We start from the raw sequence: 22,701 nt of genomic DNA on the forward strand, positions 1-22,701 counted from the left end.
TTTATGACAAAGTTCTGAATGTCATGGCTATCATAATTCTGCATCAGGTTAAACAACATTTTGGGAACAGAATGGAATAATCCAAAGCTTGGTTGAATAGGACAACTGAAAGAGAATTTCTTACTACACTAATTAATACATTTGCTGAAAAAATTGATAAATATTTTCGGTATCTGTGGATATCTTTCTGAAATAAAAATATGAAATAAAAATTCGAAAATATAAAAAGCAGCCAAAAGCATGTCAGCGGAGATAGGAATATCAACAGACACTGAACCTAACCCAGACTTGACATCTTCACAGAACTAAGCGGACACATCACCGACACGTGTAACTAGACCTCTCATTGGGTTTCCCCTACTCTGCCTACGGCATCAAAGAAAACCACACCTTTAACCAAGTCAATAAGTACCATTTATCTTGCATCGAACGCATGAATCTTCGACATCTCTGTCGTAGTATTGATCTCTGTTAACAATGACACGTGTCAAGGGGTTCAAGGAGCCCAGTCTTTGGACAGCACAGTTTTAGGAAAGGGAGGACGAAAGAATCTTACAAAATCGGAGAATGAACGATTCTCGTGAAAAATATACCAATCGAAAGATACATTATTCTGCCGGGCTCCCGACGAAAGTGAGAGCAACGGCGGCTAAAGGACGGAATCAAGAAAGGTATTCAGTGGAATTCCCTCAGATTTGCATCTCGGGCTCGGAATCATCGTGGAACCAGTTCGAGGTCCTCTGGCTCTCGGTGACGCGGACGCTGTTCAGCTCTCTCTCCATGTACCGACTCGATCTCGTCGTGGCTGCTCCCGGACCCTGTCTGCGGTCGTCGAACGAGGCAAGAACATCCAAGCGGTCGTTTCTTCTCACGACCCTGGGCGTGGTTTCGACGGAACTGGTCCCGTCCTCCGCGTCTTCGGCGGCCCACGGAGGTAGGTCCATCATCCCCGAGGGTATACCCCAGTGTTCGGTGAACTCCGAACCGCTTCTGGCTAAGCTAGGCTGGCTGAGAGACCTGACCAACGAGTCTGCGCCCTCGAACGAGCTCAGGCTCGTCAAATCATCTCGGTCCACTCTCGCGAAGTCGCGAACCGTCATCTCGGACATGGATCTGACGTCGGCCTCGCTGCTACCACCCGCGCCCCTGTGACTCGAGCCGAGTCTACGTAAACGGCTTGGCTGACCCATCGCCGAGGCGGAATGGGAGACTTGAATCCGATGACCGTGGGTACGAGCGGAGCTGCCGCCGTCGCTCTCGTACTCGTACAACGTCGGCAAAGAGGACCGTCTTGATCTGGTGTCCCATTCGGAGGACTTGGACCTTTTGTATCGGTGATTCTTTCCGTGGTTCGAGGAAGACGTTGAACCGGCTTGGTTCGTGGGTGGGCCAAGGATACGGATGATCACGTCCCACTTGGCCGGCGGGAATAGGTTCGTGTATCTCGCGTCTTTGCGGATCAGCTCGTAGTCCTCCTTGACCACGGCCTCCGTCAACAGTGTCCGCAGGGTGCTGTCTGTGGTGATTATTTCACGCCATCTAGTGCGTTCCTCGTCGTTCAAGTCGGCGCCGTAACGGGGATCCAGAACGCGGGACAGTCTGCTGAACACGTTGGCTCTATGTTGACGTCAGGCTCCTCGTCTATCGGTAGCTCGCTCTGGTTTCCGGTCGGTTCGTTCGTGATGGTTAAGTTCGAGGTGGAACTGACATCGGAGAAGTTCTCCCACTCGGGCGGTGGTGGCGGAAGATTCTCTGTCGGATAGTTTCTGATCGTCACGTCCCATTTGGGGTCTGGCGGGGGTTGGGGCCGGGCTCTGTACTCGGTCACCTGTCTACGGTGACGCTCCACGTCCTCGATCGTTTTCTTCTCCGTGACCGTCTTTAGGAATACATCGTCCACCTCGTGGGTGGTGATCTCTGGACGTCTCGGGGCGACCACCTGCGGCTCCACCAACGGTTCCGTCACTTCCTCGCGGAACAGACGATGGTGTTCACGATGCTGTATCGCCGTATGAGTGGTGGTCGCTGTCGGAATGATCGGCGGAGGTGGCGGAGGTGTTGGCGCCAGGATGCTGGCTACTCTGTACTTGGCGTGGGTGTGATCGGTCACTTCCGTGAGGGAACGGGTCTCGGTCAGTTCGGTATTCAACGAGGTCAAGGATCTGGGTCTGCGGATCTCGTGATGTTGGAGAGGCGGTTGTTCGACCGGGGAGGGCGACGGGATCCGTTCTTGTACCATACTGGTGCTGGTAGTCGTCTCTCGTTCAGCCTGTTTTCGGAGAATCCTCGAGTAAACGGGCGGCGTTTGTTGCCGTGAGATCGTTGATGGGGATGATGCTCCTCCTCCCGGGGGTCCGTGGAGCTCCGGAACGTAGGAGAACGTGGTCATTCTGGCCGGTGGACTTTCGAGGCTTCGAGTCATACTCGTCTCCTCTTTTTCTAGGATCGTGGTCAGGTTTCTCTCCAATGCGACGCTCGCCACGTCGGATTCGGATGGCAGAGGGCTGGGTGGAGGCGGCGGAGCTCTCTTCACTCTCATCTGCACGTCGAACTTGGGCTCTATTGGGACCGCCACCATGTGACGAGGAACGCCGGTTCTCGATGCGTTCGCAGCTATCATGGAGGAGGTCTCCACTTCGGCGGCGACCGTTTCCGAGTAGAGGGAACTGGTGGTACGCATCTCTTGTCGCTGGTGGGTCTCGTGGTGAATGAACGCCTTGTTGTCGTACGAGCCTGCAGAGGATACAGGCAGCGATGGTTCTTCGTCCACCTGGAAATCGAGTTTGACCTTTGTTTAGTGAACAAATTAATAAGACATTTGATGAAGATAACGTCGTATTAATGTTTAACTCTGCAACGTTGAGTGTTTCGTGACGTTTTCGTGACGTTTGGTTATGACGTACATAATACAGAAAGTAGAATGTTTTGGAGTTAATTTAAGGACGAATGTGACGATTTTGTGACGTATGAAAAAAAGTAAACCTTACGTTTCTAGATGTGTCTTAGAATTTTTATATTTATCAATATGATAATAAAGAGTAAAGAAGGAAATAACGTTTTTTTCTTAAAATGAAAATTCAGGTATTATAGGGTTAATTACGGTTGGAAAAGTTTTGTTTTACGTTCGATTCAAAACGATTTGTTGTTTTCTTGAACACACGCAAAATTCTGCGTGTGTTAATTCCACTGAATAATGTACAATTAAGACATGTTTCTTTACTAAAGGTAGCAATTTATCGAAGTGACCTAGAAAAGATTGCGCGTTTCAGAATGGTAATTTGTCAAGTTGAAAATAGAACAGAGTATAATCTCAATTAGCAAAGTACACTCCACCTTGATCTATGATCATCTGCCAGCGGTCCGCAAAAAATTCTTCTTCCCTGTTGTAACAACTATGTCAGAAGAAATAAAACGAGCGAAGTTGCGCCATATTTCCAAGAACATTCTAATAATTGAAATTCAATTTATCTTCACGTCGTTGTGTTTAATCATTCAGGAAACAAATTGTACGGACTGTGACCTACTTGACAACGTAACATAATGACGACAGGTCAGTGCTATCAATAAAAAGCCTCTTAATTTCGTTTTAAATAAGCTTCAAACAAGAAACTGTCACATTACATTATCAGGACTGCCGTATTGCTTCGTCTCGATTGTAATTTGTTATTGCGACAGAAAAATGTACGGAGACATCCTGGTTGTTTATCGTTAAGTCTAAGAACCAATTAAACAGCCGATGGTAGGTAATGCGTTAAGTCTTCATACATTTTTTACGGTCAACCATTATAATTACATAATCGCAAATTACAACCGCATTCAATAAAAGATGTACAATTTTATACGTACAGTATACGCCACGCTGCTCAATGCGGAACATAGCAGACTATTAGCAAACGCGGCTGTTAACCTTTCTTGGCCTGAATTATGAATTTGTAATACAACAAAAATTAATTACTACTCGATACAATCTACCGTTGTATTTAGTTTACGAAAAAAAATAGAATGGTGCAGCACCTGCTTGCAGCTGTTGTACAGATGTACTATGAATACAATCAAATAGTCAGTGACCGTTCGAAGTTATAAACCACTTTGGAACAGACAGATGTTCGATATGTAGTATGTACAGGGTGCTACAGCTAAGACCGAGTACCTAAATATCTCCTTCATTTTCAATGATATCAGAAATGTTTCAACACACAGCTTGAATGATTTCAAAAGCAGGATTATCGTAAAGAGAAAATTTCTTTATGAACATTTTTCTTCGTTTACGGATATGTTTTCCAGGACCGAAAAATAACAAAAACGTCTTTTTTTGTTTTCGTCCATTTTTATATTTATGGAGGTGAAACCTTTGCTCAATGTTTATAAGAAAAGGTACAAAAGTTCCTATTGTTATTTTAACGAATATGCTTAAGTGTAAATAAGGGACGAGAAGACCGTATAGAATTTAATAAAATTAGTAAATTAAATTACATTTTTAAATATAAAATAAATTATAACATTACGTTAAATAAAACCTGATATAAATTTAATTTGTGTCATAACTTGCTGTATGTATGATGTTCTTGTCGTCAGTCACTTTTAGCAGGATATTACCCTTTGCATAAAGAATAAATACAAGGTTCCAGTCATTTTTCATAGAAAAATAGTACCGACTTTTGTATGATTATTTTAAGATCAAGTCTTATTAAAGTTTTATTTTATTATCACTTACCTACATTGTCCTGTTACAGCACATATATATATATAATGTATGAACATGTAACAAATTAAATTTATATAAGATTTTAATTCAACGCAATGTTATAATATTCTTTAAACTAAAAATAGGAACTTTTGTGCAATTTCTTATGAACTTTGTGGGGCCGTTTCACCCCATGTAAATATGAAAACAGGCCAAAATAAAGAAACATATGTTTATATTTTCTATTTTTCGGTCGTTCAAAATATATCTGAAAACCAAAGCAATCAGCGGTGGACACCTAAAAACCCTATCTTGTTAGCAAAATTCTGTTATTTAAAAATAAATATCTATCATCATTAATCATTTGTTTGTATGATGGTCAACCAATCATTACATCCTTGACTCACTTTCACAACATACAGTAGAATCCCGTGTAACACGTTACTCCTATAACACGAACGAAAAATTGCGCTACTATCTCCGTATAATGCGATTAAAAATCTTAAGTTATTCTGTGCATACCTATAAACAAAGAAGGTTACGTGTTTATTATTCTAAAATGAGATGAAATCCACATTATTTTTTGTTATATTAGATAAAACTGTTTTATTTTGTTTCAAGTTTTTGCGCTTTGGATCCTGTATAACACGAAATTCGTATAACGCGGAACGTATTTTCTATGTTACAGGGCGGCCCTACTGTATTAGCACATGATAGAAAAGTTCTAAAAGTATGCACGGACTTGCCAGAGTTTCGTCTATGCATCTGCATGAACATAAATATATTTATTTCGGCCTGACTTGCTATGAAATGAACTTGATTTGCACTACCTTATCTAAATTCATTCCCGCATTCAATCCCGTTCGCTCCTTCTTCCTCTTGCCTAAATTTCTCCCTTCTCTTTTCTACTCTTATTAACCGCTCATCTATTTTGGCGATTCTTCTCCCACTTACAATTAGAGCTGCCGGATATAATTCAAGAATCGCAAGAAAGAAACCGCTTATTAGTAAGACGAACAGAATAAAAAGATTAGAATTTTCAAAAATGTATGTAAATAAAGATTGAAACTTTTGGGACAAAATTTTATTTTCGGATTAAAGCAAATTTAATATTTATCAATCGGATGGGCAAGTTAAAGTATGGCGGTAATGTAACACAGAATTAAATGAAAGGAACACCAGTAAAAAGGTCAAACATGGGGGTGGCGGTGTGCTAGTATGGGGGGTGAATGAGCTCTTCGGGCCTAGGAGAGCTTGTGTTTATTGATACTATAATGGATAAATATGTTTATTTAAACATTTTAAAACAGAATTTAAAAAAAAACGTGAATAAATTATATCTCGGAAACGACTATTACTTCCAACAAGATCATGACCCTAAGCACACCGCCTATATTGTTCGACAATGGATAGTTTTCAGCACACCTCATATGTTACCCACTCCACCACGGTCAGCGGATTTAAATCCTATCGAGCATATTTGGAACGAATTAGCTCGAAGATTAAAAAAACACCATATTGTAAATAAACAACAGTTAAAACAAGCAATTTTAGAAGAATGGCATAAAATAGGGTCATAGATGACGAAAAAATTAGTGAATTCAATGCCTAATCGATTAAAAGAAGTTATTAGAAGAAAAGGTTTAAATACCAAATATTAGATCTTACAATATAATAAATTATATTAAAAAAACGTAGGTGTGCCAATACTTTTGTTCCGCTGAAAACGAGCCACGATGTGGTTTTTATTTTTTTTTTTTGTTACAGGTCTATTTAACTTTTATGACTTGTAATATATTTGAACTTCGGACTCCAGACTTACATTTGAAAAAAGGATTAAACAAGAAACTGCGTTCTTTTTATATTTATTTAACATTATGTATAGTCATACCTCCTGTGACAATACTTTTGTTTGCCACTGTATGTGTATGTGCACGCGCGCGCACATACTCGCATGAATTTATGCATTGTGTTAAGTATAACGTATTATTACTTCTACTTCTATTTGCTTTCTCTCTTGTTCTTTTCTTTTCATTAATTGTAACGTTAAATATGATTAAGTTTAATTCTATTACAATAAGTGTTTTTTATTATATGAATGTATATTGGGCAAATGTACGCCCGTCTCAATAAACTATGATTATTATTATTATTATAAAATATGGAAATGAAATCCATCGAACGACTCACCTCGGAGCTCTCGCTCGGGTAATCGCTGGGCAGCGAGTGGTCGATCATCAGATTCGCGTCGCTCCCTGTGGTCGATGGAGGCGCGTGCAGAAGCGCGTGGGCCCGAGGGATTTTCAGGCCCTCGAACATCGTGATATTGCTCAGCGAAGAGGTCGAGAGTTTTTTTATCTCGGAGCCTGAACCGCAGCCGAACGGGTGACGATGGATCACACGAACGTTTCGCCGTTTCAGGCACATGTACGAGCAGCCCAGGCCCAACAGCAGCAACGAGAGAAACAGGATCGCGCAGATGATCAGGAGAATCTGGAATCCCTTCAGTGGAGGATCAGGCAACGGCGAGGCGGTCGCTGTGGCGATACTGTGGGCAAACGACAAACAAATTTTGAGATCGGTATCTACCTGAACCCTTTAAGGAGTCATGCTCAGTCAGCAGGCCGAAAAAAGAGTGTTCTTTGGTACTTTTTTCTTTTAAAAATATTTATTAGTCAATAAATGGTGAGCGATCTCACGGATGTCTCTTCACAAAAAGTGGTCTGCCGTGATCACTGTAACTTCGTAACGGTTCGTTTGAAATTAAAAATTCAGTAAGATTTAGGTAATGGAAGAACCAATCTTGTCCTTGAACGTGAGGTTTTTCGAAATATTGATTAGGAACAAAATGGCGGACATTTTCCTAAAAAAGTGCGATTTTCACCTAAAAATCATTCGTTTTTGGTCAATTAAAATAAAAGTATGGAACGAACAAAAAAAACCTTCGTTCAAGGACAAGTTTTTCTGGTTTGAAATAAGGCGCAAACGGTTTCATGTAATTCGACACAGTAGTTTTCGAGAAATATTGATCACCGATTTGAAAAATGTAGTTTCGAGAAAAACGCGTTTTAAGTTTCAAGTTAAGCTTACATTTATAAAAAATGTTCATTTTTTAACGCCTGTAACTCTGTCATTTTTAATTGGATTACCTTGAAACTTGCACAGAATATTCTTGAGATTTACTTAAAGAAAATGTAGAAAGTGAAAAATCGATTTTTTTTTTATTTCTGATTGAGCATGACCCCTTAAGGGAGGAACGGCCTGGCATGGACGGGCTAAACATGTATGAATTTTCGGGAATTTTTTGTGAAGAAATTATTAAACGCTTTAAAACTTTGATGATACTTTATTGTACAATTAAACTGAATACAAAAATTTGGATTTTCACGACAAATCTATAAATATTATAGTTATATGGACTTATGTGCAACCCCTGAGCACAAAAAGGCGTTCTGCACCGGAGAATGTAACTTAAAAAGTATTCATCCAACTGACTCAATCTTGTATGTACATATTCTTTAATATTTTCTTCACAGCATGAACCTACATTTATAATTTGACTGTTTCAATAAAACATATTTTTTAGCATCTTTTACCCGAAGAAAGTTACCTTTTTTTAAACAAATGTCATCGGTTTTTCAATTTTGCATTTTATAACTTCAAAATTGGTTCATGGTGTGAGGAAGATGTTATAGAATATGTGCATAAAAGGCTGGGTCCGTTGGTTGAATATTCTTTTATTTACATACCCTAGTAACATTTATGGTTGGCCAACGGTATTCAACAGTTGGGAGTTAGTTGGGATATAGTTAGTGTTTTTGCCTACAAAATTTCAAAATAGGGCTTATGACGGAAGAGTTATGACAATTTGCCAACGAGTATCCAATGTTGGGCCTACAATTATTATAGTTGGTTAATTAACAGGAAACTTACAATAATAATACAACATTGGCCCGCCGAAAGTTTGCCAACATTTAAATATCGTGTTAAAGACATCAGAAACGTTGCTACAACCAAGAACTTGTTATTATATTTCAAATTGATTTTTTTGTTTTCTTATTTATGAATATACTCACAATTTGGTACTGTCGCGCAACACGTTTGTCTTTTGACATTTTGTGAAAATAGAGTCAGGGGACAGAAGACTGGAAATAACTTATAATAATTATTTGTAATAATTAGCTGCATGTATAAATCGTACATAATAAATTGTAAAGGTAACTTTGCTGGTAAAACACTTATTTATCTGTTTAATATACATAAAATTTTATGGAAATGTAATATAGCCAACTGTCTTCCTATTGTTGGTTTATTGTAGATACTCGACAATTGGCCCTACAGAAAGAAACTTCCAGTTGGTCCTTCGTAGTATAGTGACGTGGGCTCTACGTTGGGTGTGATTGTTGGCCTAGTTACAAAAAAGGGTAACAATTCTAACTATTGGCCAACCAATAGTGCATCAAAGGCCCATCAAAATGCCAACAGTAATTGCTACTAGGGTACCCCGGTGTGGCACACCTTTTTTGCTCATGGACAGCCCATAAAAGAAAATAAACGTGTTTGTATTCAATTTAGTTGTACAATAAAGTATTCTCAAAGTTTCAACGAGATTGCTGTAATACTTCCTTCACATTAAATTTCCAAAAATTCGTTCATTTTTAGCTGTTTACACCAAGCTCCCCCCTCAATTCCCAGTGTTGCATCCGTGCAAGCACTAATTTTAAAAATGCGTCAAATATTGTCGCTGGTTAATGTCGAACTTTTGTCAATAGAGATCTGTAGTTTCATTGATATGAAGAACATCTCAATATTTTTGGTAAAGAAATTCAAGTGCTCCCTCCAAAAATAAATAAAAACGAAAAAATAAAGTAAAAAAATAGAACGGTATAAGATGCTATTTTCGTCTTCAAAATAATAACATATTAACGATTTAAGGGTCTAGGCGTTAAAGTGTTAACGCGTTGGCTGTCATGTAACATCCCTTGTAAGTCGGGTATTAGAATATGCGTTTTATATGCATGATGATGTACATAACAAATTTTAATATACAATAAAAAAATATGTGGAAATATGAGTTACTTGCAATATTTTTTTACTAAGAATATAATTCATTATAAAGTAATTAGCTGCGTGTGCTTGGCGTTGCTTGGGCTTAACCCGTTCAGAAGCAGTGATACGTATACGTACCACTTTTTTTCTCAGTTTTCTTAATGTTTTCGATCAATTATGTAATTAGTATGCACGTGCCAGTACATTTTAGACTCTTGAGAATTCAATTACGTACATTATTACCATTCCTGTAAATAAACGCTAACGTCTTTGTACGACAGTAATGGTGTTTTAGAATTATTTAAATTGAAATATCTCCTGAACTACTAACTCTTCGACATACACTGGTTAGTACTTTTTTATAACCAATGTCCAGCTGCATCGACTGATGTATTAAAAAATACCTTATTCCATTTAAGAATACAAAGTTGACCTTTATATAACTTTTACGCGTTCACTCATGAAAAAACTAATAACATCAGAATATGCTCCACTTGATACCATTCAAGCCTCCGCTGAAACATTTTTTGCTACGAGTAACAATAGCGAGAAAATCAAGATGTCAAAATCGGGTGAGACACCCTGTAGTATGAAAAAAAATCTGTAGTAAATTAAAAGTCAACGTAGAGTTCGTCAAAGACACCATTATAATTTTAGTAATGGTAACATAGTAAATCTGTAATCAGGTATTTTGACGGGTTTGGTAGTTCTAGAGTTAATGTTTCGTTCAGAAAAAAATGTGTCTCTGAAAGTGTTAGAGGGCTTTAGGGGTGGTTAGGGGGTGGGCTCCTCCACAGTATTTTTTCTGGTGTGTTGAAGAATATTCATGCTACATTTGGTGCAGATACTGTATAGAAGCCTTTAGCTAACAAACATACATACATATTTTGCGTTTTATGTATACATAGAAGATGAAGGATACGGTGGAACGAAGTCATCTTTGCTATGTGTGTATATTGTTTATTATATGTTTCGATAGTCACGATCATCGTTTCCTTTCAGTATCAAAAAACGCACACCTGTGAGGAAAATTTAAACGGCTAGGCTACAGATTTTTAACAATAAAAAACCGTACATCAAAAATTGTTTTCGCGCCGTGACAGTGATACTTCTTGTTATCTTTATTTATCACATTCTATAAACCCATAACTCTTCCTCGTCGGATCATATAGTATCGAGCGTTTCTAATTTTTAAATCTTGTTGAATGTAATAATAGTGAAACAGCTTAAAGCTATCTGATTTATAATGTGTTTAGTGAGTATTGATACATAACTTAAAATAGTCCAATGATTACCGTGTTTCGGCTCACTTTTATCAGATAAATTTTACCAGTTTGTTAGAGATAATCCCAATAACGTGAAATGAAAATTATAGAATATCTATTTTTTGACATTTTGGTTTGACCACATTGTTGCCTGCAACTGACTAGCAAGCAAAAAACGGTAACCCACTCGCGGTTCGAAAAGTAGCGTATTTGCAGCTCCACTATAAGTGTCCGCATACGGTCTCGAGATTCGAGCTCTTAGCAAAATTTTACCGTAAGCCTTGCTAAGATACAGTGCGGTCGTAAACTATCGCGTTGAGCGGCGACACCTCCTATAGATGTTTAAATCGACGTTCGATGTAATAAACCGGAAAAGGTTGTCGACTAACTATACAGGGTGAGTCATGTAAAACAGGCCACCTGAATATCTCGGCTGTTACTGATGATAGAAAAAAATGTGTCAGACCAAACTTGCGTGGTATCGAGGAGCAGATAATTTGATGTGAATAGTTTTTTGATAGGTAGACACGTAGAAGTCATGTGAAAGTCAGCTTTGTTTTTCTAAAAGGAAAGATATGTTTTTCTACGTATCCTCATAAATAGGTCATTGTATGTGTCTTGAAACGCTCTAGTAGATGGTACATAAAACAACATGTCCTTCCATTTAAAAAAATTTAAGTTGACCTTCATATGATCTCTACGCATCCACTTACAAAAATTGGTATTTACATCAAATTACGTGCTCCTCGATACCATGCACGTTTGGTCCGAGACATTGTTTCCCATCACCAGTCACAACTGAGATATTCAGGTGGCCATTTACTACGAAGGGTAACTGTAAATTCTGTTTAATATTTGGAATATTTGAAAGAACTTTAACTTTTTGCAGGCTGTCATTAATAATACAGAAAGTTAGAAGCATTTTGGATCTGAATTAACATCGTACAGCATTGAACGTTACTCGAAGTCCTTATCTCCCCTTTGATCACATAAACGGATCTTTCAACGCTCGAACCGTGTGTTTTTTTTCCGCTTGGCCAATTTTACGACGGCGCTATATCTTAGCGAGGACTGTATCTTCTGCGCGGGCGAAGGCCAACTTTCGTACCGTTTGGAGATTCCTGGTTTACGACACGGTGAACAGTATTGAATTGTCCGGAATTCCAGACATTTCCATAAGACATTTGCACATGAAATGTGCACGGTCTGCAGAGGTGACGAAGACATCCCCTTTATCAAAAATATGTATCTTCGTTACATGCGTTCTAGGCTTAAGCATTACTATGCCGTGTCATAAACCACCGTCAATGACGAGTGCTAGCACATCCAGAATACGTCTATTGTATATCTTGCTCAAGAAGATGCAGATATATTCTACGCGGAATTTCAGTGGTTCTCAGTTAGAGTTTCAGTTGGGTCAATCGTGATCTGTTGTACACACACAATATCTCGCAAACATATAGCCGGTTTCGGACGAATAGTAAAATCGGACAGGAGGTGATTTTATAAGCGGAAAGAAGTCGAAAGAGAAGAATAAATTTGTCTCGTTTGAAGTTTTGTTTTCGAGGTAATCGAATTTTAAGGTCTGCTGGAACGCGTACAATCGAATAGGACTTGGCTAGCGCGTCTGTTCATTGTATTCTGTTTCTACTTACTACCATTAGGGATAAACCGATAGCGTCAACGTATTGATACTTTTGCTCATAACGTGTATCGAAAAATAGTATCGATATCTACTTAGTATCGCATCAAGAGTATCGATACCTACTTGTACCGAAGGAAAATGAGTTCTTAACCAGAATTGAGGAGAATTTTATTCGAATAATACATAGTGAAAAGCTGCAGTGTCTGTGGCCGTCATTTTGAGCTTCAAACAGTTAATGAGATTAAATAATTGTTTGCCAAATGTCGACTCATTCAGGAAGAAGTATTATGTTCTAAAAATTGGAATTTCCACGTTACATGATTAAAAATGACGAAATACATTTTTATCTTTTATTCGTTATTTGAAACTTTATCTAGATTATCAATTTGCCCATATTTTATTTTAACGAAGATATGTTTTATTAATGAACATTTATTAATGAATACACGTTCTATTAACAAAGATTTATTAACAAAGTAGTATAACTGGACGACAACCACCTTCACATTCATTAGCTTTCATATTGAATATTCATTCCAATCAATATGAATACTTTTTTTCGATACCGAGTATGTATCGCAACCGAAAGTATCGATACTAAAAATACTCGGTGTCGAAACGAAAGTATCGATTATTTACTTGTATTTACTTGAATTGGCCCTTCTCTAGATACGCGTGCAACTGAATAGGACTTGACTAGCGCGTCTGTTCATTGCATTCTGTTTCTACTTACTACCATGACGATACACGCATTTCAGATTAATTTTCAAATTCGATTTTCTCGAAAACGAAACGTTAGATGAAAATAATTTAGTGTTTTTTTTCGACTTATTTTTTCTTATACGATGGTATGTCCAGTTTAAATATACATATAGACGCGGTTATTTCTCTAACTATTGAAAATGCGAAGAAATGTTGCATATAAATGTTGTTTCATTTTGTAGATCAAATATAATAGAAATTTGAATTTATTTTAATTGTTATTTACAGAGATTTTAATGACTATGTAATCTTTTAAGTGGCTGTATATTTATATTATTGCCAAAAGAAAAAAAATGAATTCAACGCCATATACGTTGAGTAATAATTATTAAACTGTTTCATTGTTTCTTGTCTGGAGAACCACACGTTATGGGCAAATACCGCTAACCGAACTTGATAAATTATTGTTCAAAACTAATTTTCAATACGTCGTAGAATTTATATTGAAATGCTTTATAACATTGCATAATCATAATATGTATTTCCATTTAAAAAAGTTAAATTGTTATTAAAACCTCTGTAATAATTAAAAAAATTCAATATTCTATTAAGTTTGTTCCATAAAATCGAACACTTTTTCACGCCCATAGTTAAAGAAATGATAGTATATATGTATACACTTAAACCGGATATACTGTATAATCACCTTCTGTCTCCTGCTCGGTTGTATTACTCAATCTGAGGCACCCTGTATAGATATAAAGGAGAGTTGCCTATATCGTACCACTTAAGATATTTTATGTTATATTTCCTATTTGGTACGCAAGTTAATATCAGCCATTCCAGCTTGATATTTAAGGCAGCTGTTCTTAGATGTTAAATACCTATAATACGTATAAAATGTATAATGCAAACAGCTGATCTCCTATGTTGTACCTCCTTTAAAAATATTTGCAAATAGAAATACTGAACAAATTATGGGTGAAAAAGGGAATTATTTACTAATGTGTACATATTTATATACATATGTTAAGAACAAACAAAGGAACATCCTAGGTATACAAACTAAAAAAATAACATATTTACGTAAATATTAATTCATATCGCATATTAAATTATATTTTCTTATATAATATATAAATTGTCACGAGACAACCTTTTCTTTTTCCCGTCATCTAGTAATTCAACATTATGTGACGTATAATCGTACACGGTAGGATTGAAGAAACCCTGTCGTGGTACGATTTAGGAAATACGATTAATTTATTTGTGAAATATAGATGTAACCATTATTCATTATAATCAATGTAATGTACACATAAAATGAACGTAAAATATTCTACAAGAAACCTACTTTTAGAAATATACGAACAATTCAGAATAAATCTATATTTTTAAATTATTATCAGCTAAAATAATAATTGGTGGTCTTAGACAGCGCGTGGTTCAGCGAGTCACTATTTACTTCTATGTGGGAGCAATGACGAAATAAAAATTGTCGAAGCGTGGCCGTTCTCTCATTCGGCCATGCTGGTTGCAAAGTAAGAACTGCCACGGTCCAACGATTTTTATTTCTTCACCACTTACTCACGAGATCACCGACTCGCCGTATCACATCTGAGACAGCATTTAGGGTAGGTTCTTTTCTACAAATGATGAAAAATTTTTTGTTGAATTTTTTCGATCTCGCTCATTAGAACAATTGTAATCCAATGGCACTTCAAGTTCTCCACCAAAGTTATCCAGCTATCTACCTCTCTTTTTTCTTTATTTTTATTGGTATTTAATATTCTTTCTGGAACCACTACCGACGAAAATCGCGTTTAATCACAGTAGCCCCCGAAAGTATCAGTCCGAGAGCTATTTTATCGGTTTCGTTTCGTGAGTTCAGAGTAGAATTTAGCGAAACAAGGTTCTTCATATCATTTGAAATATGTCACTGTGTTTAAATGTAAGATACTAGCAAATACAACCTTAAATATTTTACGTTACGATATTGTTCTTCACTTATTATCTCATACAGACTGCACGATCGCATCCCTATTACGATCAGAGGAACCATTAGGAAAAACCTTTTACAAGTTCATGATAACAATGATTTTTTATCCTTGCGTTTGGTTATAAATTTATTGTAATCTTCTATTAACTTTACTGGACCCTCTGCTCTATTTAATTCACTTTTAATTCACTTACAATTTGTAATCCTTTATTGAAGTTAAGATTTTGAAATCAGGTGGACGTAATAGCTGTAATGGCTATCGTAAAGCGAAGCGATTTTTCACAGTAGGGTTACCAAAAGAAGAACTAACAAGGGAATCCCAATGAATGATACACCCCGATTTTGATGCAACTTTGCATTAATGTTCATTAGACCTACTTACAAATTTAGCCGTCATTCGTTCGTGCCTATTTTTTAGTTTAAGAGAGAAATGAATTCCTTTATCCGAGTCGACTCTTCTATGTAAGTCCTTATAAATCTTAAACCACGAAAAATATCAAAAAATTATTTAACTAAAAGTTATACCGTTCTTTGAGGCGTATAAATATGTGCAAAAAATTTTTAACATAACAATTTCTTTTTAGTTCTGGAAGAATAAGTTATTAAATTTATCTGAAAACATTTTTTCATCAAAATGTTTGTACAGATTTATACGCCCGAAGAAATAGTATCACTTTCATTTAAACAATATTTTAATATCTTTTGTGGTTTAAGATTTATAAGCACTTATACTATAGAAGGATCGGCTCGGATGAAAGGGTTAATTTCTCCCTTAAAGTAAAAAACGGGCACGAGTGATTTACGACTAAATTCTTAGATAGGTCTAATGAACATTTATGGAAAGTTACATCACACTCGGCGTGTATCAGTCACCGAGGTTACCTTGTGAGTGTGAATACCTACCAATAAATATAACAAAAAGAAAAGAACAGTCAAGTAACTGCACAACTTTGTTAAAGGACTTAAAGTAGAGTGAGACGCAGCGTAGTCTAATCATAATAACGAAAGCAATATTTCTTCTTACGAATTGTTTTTTTAACGTCAAAATCAATATCGGAAATAAACAAGTTCTAGCTCTTCAGCGACACATTGTGTATACAGAGCACGAAGTAGAAGGCTTCGGGGTGAATTACTTACATGCTTTCGGGTGGTTTGGGCGGCGCAGGCGCCACTGGCGGTGGATATCTGCATACTATCGTGATAACTTCATCGCCGTCCATCTCGAGGCCGGGATGGAACCGTACCACGACATTGTTGGTGAACACGCGTTGAGGGTCCTGCCTCGTGCCACATCCTGGAACATCGAACATCATTGCAGTCACCTAAACTGTTTCCACTAACTGCACGCTTCCGATATACAGAGTGTTGATAAAAATGTGGGGCACATTCACAGGGTGGATTCTACATATAATGCAGTAAATCCTCGATGAGTGTTCGAAGGCTCCTCGGTGCTGAACATTAAATATTTCATAACCTAATGGTCACATGCGACTGAAAAAATATCATTAACTTCAGAATTACAAATTCTATCACCGTGCTAATCCTCATTAAAAAGCCAGCGTTACATCTCGGGACCAGTTGTTGTCAGTGTCTAGGAGCCTTCGAACACACATCGATGATTTACTGTACAAAGTCAAACTAACAAGGTACAATCCTCAGTGAGAAAACTTGTTTTCCATTCAAATTGGCTTGAATTTGTAAAGAATTAAAAACTATTGAACACGCACTTTTTTGTTTTTGCTAAAAAATAGTTTAAAAGGGTGAAATAGTTCGACTCGAAGTTCGACGCTCCAAATATACGTTTTACGATTTCGTGTAAACTAATCGTCGTATCGAAAAATGTTTGGAATGAAAGTTGCTTAGTTTTCAACGTAGAATTGTACGAGTGCATAAAAAATGTATTATCTGCGGGTTTTAAAGAAGACCTCCCCTCTTCAAGAATTAAACAATTTGTTTAAGGGATTCAAACATCATTGTAATTATATTGCGATGAAATGATAGGAACTTTAATGTAGTGATATATTTATAATAATATTCCAGTAACTTAATAAGAGTTTTAAATTCTTTTTTACAAATCGCAGATAACATATTTTTATACACACGTATAACTCTACATTCAAAATTAAGTAACTTTCGTTTCAAACATTTTTCGATACGACAATTAGTTCATACGAAATCGTAAAAGGTATGTTTTGAGCGACGAACTTTTAGGGGCTATTGCATCCTTTTAAATCATTTTTTAATAAAAACAAACAAACAAGTTTTCAGTAGTTTTGTAATTTTTTACAAATTCATGCCAATTTGAACGAAATTTTCGTTGTCAGGATGTCTCCCTGTTAGTATTAACATTAACCCTTTCGAAATGGATTTGTTTTTTAACAACGAACTCAGTAATATAATGTCTGATAAAATCCGAAGAATCAAAATGGGTTAAACATAGTTTTGAAAATCGGAAATACAAGTCACATTAGTCCTTCACAATAGGATCGTATGTTCCAATAGGTCTGAATGTCGACAGAAAAATTATAACAAATTGATAAATACGTTTACTCATTTATGACAAATGTCTTGCAAAATGGATAACAAAGTCCATTTGGTGAATAGAATAAAGTTATTACTTATAATATTACGAACGACACGGTGTAAAGCACTTAATACAGCTTGAACACAGAGTTTTAGGCCGTTCCTCGAACTTGACTGCTGAACGTCTAATGAATTTTTTTCTTGTAAATTATATTTTCGAGGACAAAATAATTGAATTTGCGAACATACATTCCAGCAGACATTGTCAAAATTACCTCAGGACGTATTGTCCCATTAGTCACGGAAGGATTGAAAAAGCGTGAACCCTGATTGTTAGCTACAGACCAGTCTCAGATATGACAATGACTAACTAGTCTCGGAAATAACGATGACTAATTTTGTGACACTTTCATAGTAACCAACTGAATGTTACATAGTTCTTCTTATCGTTTCAGAAACAGGGGACTTGCTGGTTACTGTCTACATAATAAAAGGTACCGAAACGCCTAGAGCTTTCAAGATTGTTTACTAGATGGTGATAGTAAAAGAAAAATTCAAACCCATCTCTGAGACAAGTGGTCTGTAATAGAGCTGTGACTTTACAAGGTAACGTCGCACAGTGGAGTATTTGACCCGAAAAGCTGGCCAAAACTATTTTAAAATTTACCCAATCTTCAAAATCTCATAACTTTGTTACTATTCATCGAAAGTGGATGAAACGAAAACCCTTTTAAAGTTTGAACTTTCTAGTTTTTGGTTCTTCAAAATCAATTTTATCAAAATGGTTGTCTAGAGGGTAAAATTCACCCTTCAATAGGAGTATGCCAAACTGTACTTTTCCCTGATGTTCGTCAAGTGCTACGGAGTGCAAACAATATTTTTTTGCAATTTTGATATATACCACCGGAAAGTATGATTGTTTGTCTTTAAAATAAACCGAACCTCAACGAAGAACTATGTTGTTTAACAAGGATGCAGTCATTTAAAGGAAATCAATACTCTTCAAATATTTTGTGTACGGTAAGATATGTATACATATAATAGAAGGTCATCAACAAACCCTAGTCCTAATAAAATTAATCTAATAGAAGGTCATCAGCGAACCCTAGTTCGAATAAAATTAATAACATACTAAAAACTTCAATCGTCAGGAATTGACAGACGAAATTTACTTAATAGGATAACAATCAACTGACAGCGATGGATGCACGCGGGTCGATGGTACCTACGATCATAAACATTCTGATTTATAGTATATAATATATATAATAATATATATTTTAAGAATTTTTTTTATTTGCAATATATAGTAGAATTAATTTTCGTCAGAAAATGCTGTGCAAGATTTTTCATCAGACAGTATTTCTTGCTTATGATATATCTGTCCTTCATCGATCGATCATCCACACCTGAATTACCCCATCATCAGATCAACCATACAATATACGCCCCTATCGTATGATTCTTTGCCTTCATAACAAGCTAAACTGCATCCAAAACGGATGTTTTTTAACGAAGTTATGGCCATTTACAGAAATGCTTGCCTCTTTATGGTTTCATGTCTTTCGTTCTGTAAATGACTATACCTTCGTTAAAAAATATCCGTTTTGGATGCAGTTTGACTAGTTTTGAAGGCAAAGAATTATTATTTCTGAAATGTATGCAAAATTCCGAACACTGTTGTCTATAAGGGACTTCCGTTCTTAAGTATGAACAAAATTTTACAATTTGAAGGCTTTATTTATAGGGGAATATTTTACCTCTTGGCCACCGAGTGAAATAAAATCGAATGAAAGAATAAAAAAGTAGAAGGTTTGAGCTTTAATTTGCTTTTTGCTTAAACAAACTCTGACGAATATTAACAAAGTTATGGAACATTGAATTTCAATAATTTTTCACTAGTGCACAAGTAAGGAGATACTTTTGAACAGAACTATAGTTTTAGCACCTCTTAGCACCTACTTTTTCAAGAAATATATAAAGCAATGTCCAAGGATAAAAATATATCAAAAGCAACGGAGTGCTTTGGGGTGCAAAAAAGTAATTCAATGTTTTATACTTGATTTTACGAAAAAAAAACACTGTCTTCCAATTGTTATTTTATCAAAACCACACAAAACAGTGAAGGAAACAAGGTGCCAAATTACTCTACATACCTTCGTCTATATCTTACATGTGTTGTTATTGCACTTCCTTAAGACTAAACTTGTAATAAATCATTTTCTTAATATATGTTTCTTGGCATTTTCTTCGAGCACAAAAATTGCTGACTTTCAGCTAGAGACTTTCTAGCTTTTTTTATAGCAAATTGGACTTGCAAAACGTTGCAAAACTATACTTACAGTTAAAATTAATCTTAACGTTCACGCCCGTGACATAGGTATACTAGCGTGCCTGATAAACTCGCCACCTGGCGGTTTATTTAGCCTTCCCGCTGATACTTATGAACCAATTTTATAATATCCTATACTAAAACATATTTCTATCACCTCTCGCTCGTTTCCTCGAATTTTCCAACATAAACAATGATAATATCCTCAGCTTTTCCCGTCAACTCTTATTCGTTTCTTCAGCCTTTGAGCGACCAGTGTGCAGTATACGTTTCCTTGTAGTGTTTGTCTTTTTATAATTTTCAGTTTTACTGTTTTTATTGTGGTTGTTATAATTTTTTTATTTTTCTTGTTACTATTACCGTCATTATTGTTGTTGCTGTTATTATTATTTTGTTACATTATCACGTTATATAATACATTATATCTCTCATATAGCCAGGTATGTTGAATAAAACATTTTATTTTTTATAAAAATTATGGAAAATCTAAAAGGAAATTAAAATTTTTTAGACGAATCCAAAAGTATTTACGTAAAATTTTAAAGGGTGCAACTTCAAACTAAAACTTCACTTTTTAAAATGAGTCCAGGTAGGCTACTGTGCATTTTTTGTCACGAAATTATAATAATTCAAATATTAACCAAATCGCCAATATTTTGGTCAAGATTAAGTGATCTTCTAATTTTTATACGTAGTGTATATTTATAATTTCTTCTAGTTACTATACCAAGGATGGATTCTTCGATCTTTGGCAGATTTTTCGTAGTCAGGCTCAATTTAATAAATTTTGGCAAGTTTTTGTTAAAATTGGATGTGTTGATGTGCCTAATGTAACTAGTCAAAAGATAAGTGTTAACACATCTAAAATAGTAAGCCGAATCAAGGAACGTTCGGATAAAGGTGGTAGATAGCGAGAGTATTTTTTAAATAGATTGAAGACTGGATTCAAGGGGAAGATTTTGGTTTATTTGAAGGTCCACTTGATACTAATAAAATTCCTTCAACATCAAGCTCCTGTTCTGTCGGGAGATCAGTTAAATCTTTAGACCAATGTTCTTAAGGAAAGTGACGAAGATTATAGAAGAAAATTCTGCCAATAAAATAACTTTTGCTGCAGAAATACCTTTACGTTCAGAATACCAAAGAAGTGCTGCTAATCCGGTTAAGAACGCGGAATGTTTTGCCTGCCTATTTAATCTGTTTCAAGTTACATTTTTGTTTTTATTTTTAAGTATTTATTGATTATTATGTATTTTCCTTTTTATTTTCATTTATTTTATAGGTAAAGTGCAATACAGTAATTTTGTTTTTTTCTTTCATTTAATTAGTCATAGTTTTTGTTATTAATATTTTTAGTGAGATAATAAACTGTGATACGAAACAGGATCGTTTCCTAACAATTACAACCCCGTATGAACTCAATATCGCGAAAAAATAGTTTTGTCCACCTACCATGTAGGACTCGAACCACTGTGGCGTCCTCCGGATGTACCGAACGTCCGGAACGTACGTTCTCCGGTCGTAGATATGATATTTTTGTGCTATTTGAGCAGGTATCTCACCGGTAATCGGGTAACTTTTATTTATCCGGGTATCTCATAGGTAGCCGGGTAAAAGTAATATCTCTAGTCTCTAGATACAGAGTCAATAAACAAATCGCCTTAGAATACGCGACATTTCCGTGGACAGCTCAATATTTGAAGGCTCAATATATAAAAAGTAGAATCTTTTTCTGAAGTGTGTATCGCGACCCACGCGCAATGTTATTCCCCGTGTGGGCACCGTGCGATACTCCGTTTATAGATCGTAAACGGTACGAATCGCTCGCTGGGGATGACGAACCCGCACAGTCTTGAATCCAGAAGGAAGATAGCACCACGCACCTTTTAGAGGTAGTTCCAGCTTGGCGCTGGTCGATCCACGGCCTTTGATTATGCACGCGCTGTTACGATCGAAGTCGGCGTAGGCGACCCCGTAGAACGGTTCCTCGAACTTCAACTCGACCTGCATGCTGCCCTGGCTGCAATTCAGGTACGCCTTGGTGCGATTCAGGAATATCATCGACGAGATGTCGTCCAGTTTGGTCACCTTCCCGTCCAGAACGGTGCTCGGCGGCAGGCCGGGCTGGTACTCGATGCTGTTACCTTGTGAGGCGTAGTTGCTCTGCGACAGCACCTGCGGTAGTGCTGTGCAGAGCACTGCCAGTAACATTGGCAGCATCTGAAAGTCAAAACGGGGGAGGTTTTAGTATTACAGTAGCGATGTAAGATGGGGTATCGTTAACTGGAAGATGTTAAACATGTGAAGAATACACCAATAAGAAGCTATTATGTTGTAATAATTGAGTCGCCGAAAACAATGAGGGGGGTAACACGGGTTTTTTATTTCTAGCTGTGAAAATCGTGCAACTTTTTGCGTGACTACGTCAATATTATTTTGTGCGACGAAGAAATTTATAATAATAATGATAAGTCTATTGCATTTCTTGTAGAATAACCTTGG

The 22,701-nt window shown here is 36.6% G+C and overlaps 1 protein-coding gene across 1 annotated transcript; it reads right to left on the bottom strand.

Moving 5' to 3' along the window:
• Positions 1–689: 689 nt before the first annotated feature.
• On the bottom strand, positions 690–22,419 carry LOC107187783. The gene is given in 5 exon segments (XM_015575957.1): positions 690–1,607; positions 1,610–2,770; positions 6,875–7,232; positions 16,482–16,638; positions 22,083–22,419. Coding segments are annotated over 5 exon segments (2,931 nt in total).
• Positions 22,420–22,701: the final 282 nt, after the last annotated feature.

The sequence above is a fragment of the Dufourea novaeangliae genome, unplaced genomic scaffold, assembly GCF_001272555.1.
Source record: "Dufourea novaeangliae isolate 0120121106 unplaced genomic scaffold, ASM127255v1 scaffold119, whole genome shotgun sequence".
Classification (NCBI taxonomy): domain Eukaryota; kingdom Metazoa; phylum Arthropoda; class Insecta; order Hymenoptera; family Halictidae; genus Dufourea; species Dufourea novaeangliae.